The 9698-nt window shown below is 50.3% G+C and overlaps 1 protein-coding gene across 1 annotated transcript in view; it reads left to right on the top strand.

Moving 5' to 3' along the window:
• The window catches only part of LOC311317037 (voltage-dependent L-type calcium channel subunit alpha-1C-like), a gene marked incomplete at both ends in the record, with an annotated part of 479213 nt that overhangs the window by 445141 nt on the left and 24374 nt on the right, over positions 1–9698 (top strand). Inside the window, 4 exons of the mRNA XM_084448035.1 lie at positions 2890–2980; positions 7803–7829; positions 8272–8432; positions 9057–9282. Coding sequence (XP_084304161.1) covers positions 2890–2980; positions 7803–7829; positions 8272–8432; positions 9057–9282 — 505 coding nt within the window. The remainder of the gene's footprint in view (positions 1–2889; positions 2981–7802; positions 7830–8271; positions 8433–9056; positions 9283–9698) is intronic.

Below are 9698 nucleotides of genomic sequence, written 5' to 3'. Positions count from 1 at the left end.
GGGGGAGCAGAACACAGCATGACTGGAGGAGCCTGACCCTACTCCAATGCTGCATGTCATTGGCCGGAGATCTGATCATCCAGGGTCCTTATTGGCTGTGGTCTGGGCGCTGATGACTTTGTCTGATGGGGTTTTGAATTGGGTCCCGATCTGAAGCTGCCTCTTCTGCTGGCCTCTCGGCTCTGTTAAGTTCTATTCATTTAATTATTATTTTCCACCTTAGCGGCACTCAAAGCGCTTTACAATGGCCTCTCTATCACCCATTCACACACACATTCACACACCAATGGCGGTAGCTGCCATGCAAGGTGCTAACCTGCTCATTGGGAGCAATTTGGGGTTAGGTGTCTCGCTCAAGGACACTTTGACATGTGGACAGTCGGAGCTGGGATTCGAACCACTGACCCTTCGATCGTTGAACGACCCGCTCTACCAACTGAGCTACAGCCGCCCCTTAACTTAACTTCCTGTCTGGTTCTGTTGGAACATTTTGAGGGAATGACCCTGTTTACAAACGTCATACCTGATAGCAACCAGCCTGGTTCTCTTTCTTGCTCTCTTCTTCATTCATCCCTCCATCTTCATCTCCATCTTCCCTTGCTATGGGGCGGGGGCTCATCCTCTCCTCATCCCCCTGTCTCGTCCTCTCCTCATCCTCTCCTCATCCCCCTGTCTCGTCCTCTCCTCATCCTCTCCTCATCCCCCTGTCTCGTCCTCTCCTCATCCTCTCCTCATCCCCCTGTCTCGTCCTCTCCTCATCCTCTCCTCATCCCCTGTCTCGTCCTCTCCTCATCCTCTCCACATCCCTCTGTCTCCTCATCCCTCTGTAGCAGGTTGCGACACCTTAAGAACAGCGGCCTTCCACCTTAACAACAAGGAAGCCAAACGTGAGCTCTGAGTGCACATCGATGGAACACTCCTGCCATGCAGCGCCGAACCAACCTACCTCGGCATGACTCCGGACAGGTCGCTCACATTCCGCCGGCACCTCGAGTCACTGCGCAAGAAGTTAACAGCTTGTGTGGCGTTGATGAGGCTACTGGTCCGATCAGGCTGGGGCACCGTGGCAAAAACCCTGCATACGGCAGCCCTAGCTCTGGTCTACTCCACCAGCACTCACACCCGCCTCATCCACCCGCCTATCAACAAAGCCTTGCGCATCGTGACAGGATGCCTGCGTCCCACTCCTGTGGACAACCTTCCCATCCTCACAGGCATCCAGCCCGCTGGCCTCCGCCGCACAGGAACCACAGCACGTCTCGCCTGCCGGGCCGTGGAGCCTAACCACCTGCTCCACGACAGGCTCACTGCAACAGAGCCTCCCCAGCGTCTCAAGTCCAGACACCCTCTTGTGCCGCACGGGATCTCCTGCAGCAATGATCTTAACATCAGCGAGGCAGGATGGACAGACTGCGTGCGGAGTGGGAGGAGAACACCTCCAGACTCCGTGATTTCTTCCCGGCCGCCGGTCCTTCCCCTCCCGGATGGACTTACCCAGACCAGCGTGGGTGAGACTTAACCGCCTCCGGACCGGCGTCGGACGCTTCCGCTCATCGATGCACAGATGGGGCTTGACATCCTGTGCGGCGTGCGAGTGTGGCGCTAAGGAACAAACCGCAGACCATATATCGGATATACCGGACACCCAACGGAATGCGTGGCCTGATGGTTGTGGATGATGAAACAGTGACGTGGCTCCTGGAGGTGTGTCTGGACATATAACCCGGGTGACCCCTCACCCAGGCTCGGGGTGGTAAAAGGATAGCCCCTCGGCCCCGAGCCTGGGAGGAGAGGACAACTACACCTATACGACGAAGAAGAAGAAGAATCCACTCATCCCCTCCTCATCCCCCTATCTCATCTCCTCAGCTCTCTGTCTCAACCTCTCCTCATCCCTTTGTCTCATCCCCTCTTCATCCCTCTTTCTCATTCTTTCCTCATCCTCTCCTCATCCCTCTGTCTATGATGAAGAGTGGCAGAAGCAAGCAATGTGTCCCTCACCTAGACGTCTCTCCCTCCCTCCACCCATCCTATCTCCATCCCCTCCATCATCCCTTCATATCTTCCTCTCCACATTTCTCATTCCCATCTTTTCATTTGTCCTTCTCTCAGTCACCCCCTTCCTCCTTTCTCCCTCCACCCCCCCCCCCCCCCCTCCCCCCAGGAACACCCTTCATACCCTCTCCACCAATCACATCAGGTCTGAGTGAATAGGGAGAAACCAGGTGATAGGATGATCAGTTTGATTGACAGTCTCACAGACCAGTGATACTCACAGAGGTTAAGGCGGTATCTCAATACCCGGAAGAGGAAGTGTGACAGCAGTATAGGTTGCCTTGGTGATATTCAATTCTTTGACAAATCTGTCATAATTCATCTTTAATCTATGTTCTCCTCGTCTGTATCTCCCTGTTAGTTACTTCTGGAGTCTGGGGTTCAAACCTGCAGTAAAGAACGATGACAGTCTTGTCTGTCTGTCTGTCTGTCTGTCTGTCTGTCTGTCTGTCTGTCTGTCTGTCTGTCTGTCTGTCTGTCTGTCTGTCTGTCTGTCCGTCTGTCTCTGTCCAAGGGGTCGGATATAATGACCTAAATGATTGGGATTTGAGCCAACATTCAACATTTGTCAGCTAGAGAAGAGAAGGCTCATAGTAATAATCAGCTAGAACCCTGCCTCCATAATTCATCCCTGTTTTTTTACCTCTGTTTCCCCCCCCTCTCTCTCTCCCCCCTCTCACTCTCTCTCTCTCACTCTCTCTGTATCTCACTCTCTCTGTCTCTCTGTATCTCTCTCTCTCTCTCTCACTCACTCTCTCTCTCTCACTCACTCTCTGTCTCTCTGTATCTCTCTCTCTCTCTCTCTCTCTCTCTCTCCCTCGTCTCTGTGCACAGTGAGCATGCCGGCCAGTGAGAATGAGTCTGTGAACACAGACAACGCTCCTACTGGAGATGTGGAGGGAGAGACGTGCTGTACCAGGCTAGCGTGAGTAGCTCCTCTACCTCCTCTCTACCTCCCCTCCCTCCCCTTCTACCTCCCCCTCGACCTCTCCCCTCTCTACCTCCCCTCCCTCCCCTTCTACCTCCCCCTCGACCTCTCCCCTCTCTACCTCCCTCTACCTCCCCCTCTACCTCCCCTCCCTCCCCTTCTACCTCCCCCTCGACCTCTCCCCTCTCTACCTCCCTCTACCTCCCCCTCTACCTCCCCTCCCTCCCCTCTCTACCTCCCCCTCTACCTCTCCCCTCTCTACCTCCCTCTACCTCCCCCTCTACCTCTCCCCTCTCTACCTCCCTCTACCTCCCCCTCTACCTCTCTCTACCTCCCCCTCTACCTCCCCTCCCTCCCCTTCTACCTCCCCCTCGACCTCTCCCCTCTCTACCTCCCTCTACCTCCCCCTCTACCTCCCCTCCCTCCCCTCTCTACCTCCCCCTCTACCTCTCCCCTCTCTACCTCCCTCTACCTCCCCCTCTACCTCTCCCCTCTCTACCTCCCTCTACCTCCCCCTCTACCTCTCTCTACCTCCCCCTCGACCTCCCATCCCTCCCCTTCTACCTCCCCCTCTACCTCTCCCTTCTCTACCTCCCTCTACCTCCACCTCTACCTCTCTCTACCTCCCCCTCTACCTCCCTCCTCTCTACCTCCCTCTACCTCCCCCCTCTCTACCTCTCTCTACTTCACTCTACCTCTCTCTACCTCACTCTACCTCTCTCTACCTCTCTATCTCTCTCTACCTCTACCTCTCTATCTCTCTCTACCTCTACCTCTCTATCTCTCTACCTCCTCTCCACCTCTCTCTACCTCCTCTCTACCTCTCTATCTCTCTACCTCTCTCTACCTCTCTATCTCTCTACCTCTCTCTACATCTCTACCTCCTCTCCACCTCTCTCTACCTCCTCTCTACCTCTCTATCTCTCTACCTCTCTCTACCTCTCTATCTCTCTACCTCTCTCTACATCTCTACCTCCTCTCCACCTCTCTCTACCTCCTCTCTACCTCTCTATCTCTCTACCTCCTCTCTACCTCTCTATCTCTCTACCTCTCTCTACCTCTCTATCTCTCTACCTCTCTCTACATCTCTACCTCCTCTCCACCTCTCTCTACCTCCTCTCTACCTCTCTCTACCTCCTCTCTACCTCTCTATCGCTCTCTACATCAATCAATCAATCAATCAAAGCTTTATTTATATAGCGCATTTCATACCCAGAGGCAACACAATGCGCTTTACAGAGAACAAGGGAGGTGGGCAGACATCCCACCCCTACATATTCCAGAGGGAAGCAAAAACAGTAATCACCCGGGGGCCAGATAAGTGAGCTGTAAAAATTCTTCCCTGACCCCTCTCAACGAGGCGATCGAGCAAGCTCCTGGAGTATGTTTGTCTACCGGCTAAGAACATTTATAGAGCAATAAATAACATTTAATTACATTTTCAGAGTAAGAGAGGCTAATAACATCATAGGAGAGACATGGCAAACATTGGTGTATGTCTGTGTGTGCATAAATGTGCCTGGGCCCAGATAGAGGCAGGGTCAGGGGTAGGATCGGGGTAGGAAAAGGATACGGATCCGGGTTAGGGTGAGGGGAAGGGGATCTGGGCCCAGGACTGGTGTCTGTCAGTGTGTGTGTGAGTGTGCCTGGGTCCAGGTAGAGGCAGGGGTCAGGGGTAGGGTGGGGGTAGGAAGAGGATACGGACATATACAACATCATCTACCTCTCTATCTCTCTACCTCCTCTCTACCTCTCTATCTCTCTCTACCTCTCTCTACCTCCTCTCTACCTCTCTATCTCTCTACCTCGCTCTACCTCCTCTCTACCTCTCTATCTCTCTTTACCTCTCTCTACCTCTATCTCTCTACCTCCTCTCCACCTCTCTCTACCTCCTCTCCACCTCTCTCTACCTCCTCTCTATCTCTCTACCTCTCTCTACCTCCTCTCCACCTCTCTCTACCTCCTCTCTATCTCTCCCTACCTCTCTCTACCTCTCTCTACCTCCTCTCTATCTCTCTCTACCTATCTATCTCTCTCTACCTCTCTCTACTTCACTCTCTCTATCTCTCTCTGCCTCCTTTCTACCTCCTACGTCTTCAAATTTACTTCCGGGGTTTACAAATGTATCAGAGCTCGGGATTTGGTGTCCGGTGTCCAGATTAACCCCCTCTCCTAGGACAGATTATCCCCCCCCCCTCCCCTAGGACAGATTAACCCCCTCTCCTAGGACAGATTACCCCCCCCCCCCAGGACAGACTAACCCTCTGAGGTTAAATTGTCCTAGGACAGATTAACCCCCCCCCCCCCCCCCCCCCCAGGACAGGTTAACACCCAGCAACACTCAGGCCAGGGGTTAAAATATCCTAGGACACTTTACCCCTGGGGTATAGTTTATCCTAGGACACTTTACCCCCCACAGTCAGACTGTCCTAGGACAGACTAACTACCGGGGTTAAAGACTCCTGGGACACTTCAACCCCTGGGTAGAGTTCATCCTAGAACAGACTATATCCCCACACTCATACCTTGGGGTATACTATTATTACTATTACTACGAGTACTTATGTCAACTACAACTGAAACTGAACTACAGACAAGTAACCTTCTCACTATGAATTTACCCAAGGGTTTAATTCTTGCACATTTGAATATCTGTAGTTTAAGGAACAAATCACAAGAACTTGATAGACTGTTAAAAAACAATACTATTCATATCATGGCTGTAACTGAAACACATTTAGATGGTTCATTTGATGATTCACTTATGTCTATAAATGGGTTTTTCATTCAGAAACAGTTTTGGTGGAGGCATTGCAATTCACATTCAAGATCACCTTCCAGTAAAACTGTGATCTGATTTAATGACTGATAATGTTGAAGCTCTGTGGATACAAGTGCATTTACCCTATACTAAGACAATCGTTGTTGGTTGCTGCTATAGGCCTCCTAATACTAATATGGAGTATCTTAATGACATCTGCACAATGATTGACAGAGTGACTGATGAGAATAAAGAAATGTACCTGCTTGGTGATTTCAATGTTAACTGGCTTGCAGACAACTGCTTCATGAAGAATAGATTGTTGTCTATGTCCAGTACTTGTAATGTAACTCAGATAGTATCAGTCCCACCAGAGTGGTTGTTAATAAGCTTGGTGTTCTATCTTCTTCCTGAATAGATCACATTTACACCAATGTGCCAGACATCTGTTCCACAGCCATGTCCCTCCCAGCTGGTTTCAGTGACCATAACCTTATAGAATAACCTATAGAATAACCTATAGAATAACCTTCTAGAATAACCACAGTTCCAAAAGCCAGAATGAAGGTAATTAGTGCTACTGTAGGTCTTACAAGCACTTTAGTGAGGATGCATTCTTAGATGACATTAAGGTTCTATTCAACTCAGAAACAGAATTAATAAACTAGGTTTTAAAAGCAGTTTCCATCTGGAGGCCGTCGCTCACTGTCAGCAGTTTCTCTGAGTTCCTGGGGGCCGGACTTATTTAGATCCCTACCAGATAGACTATTTATACACTTCCAGACCATCTTACTATTACCTTTGGCTTCCCGTATGCTGTCTAAGAAGAAGTTAGCTTTGGCCTTTCCAAGTTGGTAAGTGACTTTATTTCTGAGGCTCTTAAATACTAACCTTTCAATTTCGAGTCCAGATTTAAGTGATTTTTTTAGGGCTCCATCCCTCTGTTTTAACAGAAGACCAAGTTCTTCACTAAACCATGGCAGGGACTTCCTCCTTTTGTGCTTAATGATTTTAGTTTTAGTAAATTTGAGCTGAAGCTCAGAGAGAGTAGTTTGGAACTCCCTACATGTCTGCTCACTGCATACGCCATTTGTTACTCCATCCCAATTAATAGATTGGAGTTCGGCTTCAAGTTGGGGCAGGACGTTCTTTGGGATGAAAGAAGCCAGAGTGGCCTCTTTGGCTCCATTCAGTACTCTGCATCTGAATTTATTAGGTTTTCTGGTCACCAAGGTCAGATTGTGATCAGAGATCCCTGAGATAAGATTATAGCACCTGGAAACACGATCAGTTATATTAGTTAAAATAAGGTCCAGTAGAGTTTTAGAGGTGTTTGTTATTATCGTGGGGTTTACCACTACCTGAGTCAACTGATACTTATCTGCTAGGACCTTCAATGTTTTACGACGGGCTTTATTTAGCCAGTCAAGGCTAAAATCGGCCAATAGAATAAGTTCTTTGTCGTTACAGTGTTTAAGAACCCTGTAACTGTAACATGCACACACACGCACGCACACACACACACACACACATACAGTACACACTCATACACTTACTGTAGGTACATAGGCGCACACACGTTTTCCCACACACACACATAGATACACACAGGCGTACACACGCAAGTACACACACCTAGAGACCTCACACCCTGAGACAGATAGTCATGCCTCACACACACTCGCACACACAAATACACACGCTTGTAGACACACATGCTCTTCTCTTTCTGTCTCTCTCTCTCTCTTCTCTTTCTGTCTCTTTCTCTCAGTCTCTCTCTCTCTCTCTCTCTCTCTCTCTCCTACCCCCATGCTGCTGGCTGGCTGGACCATTGTCACATTACATGACGTTTTCTCTCTCAGAACGTGTCACTCATGATGTCATGTCCTGTTCTGGTCTGTGACCTCACACCGGGGTCTCCGGCCTTCCACAGCGGCCAGGCAGCTCCCGAACGTCCATCTGAGCAGACTCAGGCAGACCCAGGCGTGACGTAGCTGTTCTGTGTGTGTGTGTGTGCGTGTGTGTGTGTGTATAATCCATGTTGTTTTTGTGTTCCAGAAATAGGATCTCCAAATCCAAGTTCAGGTCAGTACATGTTTCCATCGTCTCCTTGGCAACGGCCTCTCGACTCCTCTGTCCTCTCTCTTTCTCTCCCTGGCTGATATTGGACCTGTGTGTGTGTGTGTGTGTGCCATGTCTTATGTGATGTGAGCTTTATGTGTTGTCCCAATATCACTGTGTGCCATGACCGCCAACACTGAAAACTTAGTTACCATGACAATGAGTGTAGGCGGCACCGGCTCCAATTATGAACTGGGTTGAGGAACAGGCTCTGCCCCCAGGCCAATTAATAACAAGTTCATCTTTCAGTTTTGGTCCACAGTTAAACATTGCACATGTAGTAGTCATGTTATTGATTTTCATATTATCCAATCTTCTCTCTCTCCCTCTCTCTCTCTCCCTCCCTCCCTCTCTCTCTCTCTCTCTCCCTCCCTCCCTCTCTCCCTCCCTCTCTCCCTCTCTCCAGCCGGTATTCTAGGCGGTGGAACCGGTTGTGTCGGAGGAAGTGCAGAGCGGGGGTTAAATCCAACGTGTTCTATTGGCTGGTCATCTTCCTGGTGTTCCTGAACACACTGACCATCGCTTCAGAGCACCACAAACAGCCACAGTGGCTGACCGACGTACAAGGTGGACAGACACGCACACACACACACACACACACGTACACACACACGTACACACGTGCATACGCACGCACACACACGCACACACACGCGTACACACACACGTACACACACACACACACATGCGTACACACACACACACACACACACACACACAATGGGTCAAAATTGAAAGAGTGACAGGTTGTATCAGCAGATGAGAGACACTGGCCCAGGTTAGACCTGATGGGGGAAGTGGTTATTGATGGTGTTGCTGGTGCTGCCAATGAATTGCAGCAGATTTTTGCATGAAGTGTCCCAGACCCAGAAAGAGATCTGCAGCATGCAGTAACGTAGTTAGCACAGCTTACGAAGTGTATCAGCGAAAGAACTCTCATGGGTCTGCCGTTGAGACTACATTCTCTATCTCACACACACTCGCATACACACACATACAAACAGACACACAATCATACACACTCTCTCTACCTCTCACACACACACGCACACACACACAAGCACACAAGCGAGCACACACTCTCTACCTCACAGATACACACATAAGCACACACACACACACACACACGCAGCCAAGAAGAAATAACCCATCAGCCTCTCTCTCTCTCCCCCCCCACCCCCCATCTCCCAGACATCGCCAACAAGGTGCTGCTGGCTCTGTTCACGGGGGAGATGCTGCTGAAGATGTACAGCCTGGGCCTGCAGGCCTACTTCGTCTCGCTCTTCAACCGCTTCGACTGCTTCGTGGTGTGTGGCGGCATCCTGGAGACCATCCTGGTGGAGACCAAGATCATGTCTCCCCTCGGTATCTCTGTTCTGCGCTGCGTCCGCCTGCTGCGCATCTTCAAGATCACCAGGTACTGTAGATTCACACACGCACTCACATACACACACACACAAACACACACACACAAACACACACTCACACACACACACTCACACACACACTCACACACACACACACACACACAAACACACACACACACTCATACTGTGGTAGGCCAGGGGGAAACAAAGGGAGGTTCCGGTCAGGGCTGTACTCTTTAGCGCCGGGGCGCGTATTTATTCCACCAACAAAACAGAAAAAAAAGGTCCAAACCAAACAGAAGATTCCCCGGTGGTGGGGCGGCTCCTCGAGGGCTGGTCAGCCGGGCTCCGTGGATCCCTCGGGTTAGTCCGGCCGGTGACCAAAAACAGGGTATTAGGAAGATTGATAAACGAGGATTTCAAACCACTACGGCATCTGCATGCCATTGACACAACCACTCACTGT

This window comes from Borostomias antarcticus (assembly GCF_949987555.1).
Source record: "Borostomias antarcticus genome assembly, chromosome: 13".
Lineage (NCBI taxonomy): Eukaryota > Metazoa > Chordata > Actinopteri > Stomiiformes > Stomiidae > Borostomias > Borostomias antarcticus.
Note: the sequence above shows the minus strand (reverse complement) of the source record. Positions and strands in the feature narration are given on the sequence as shown.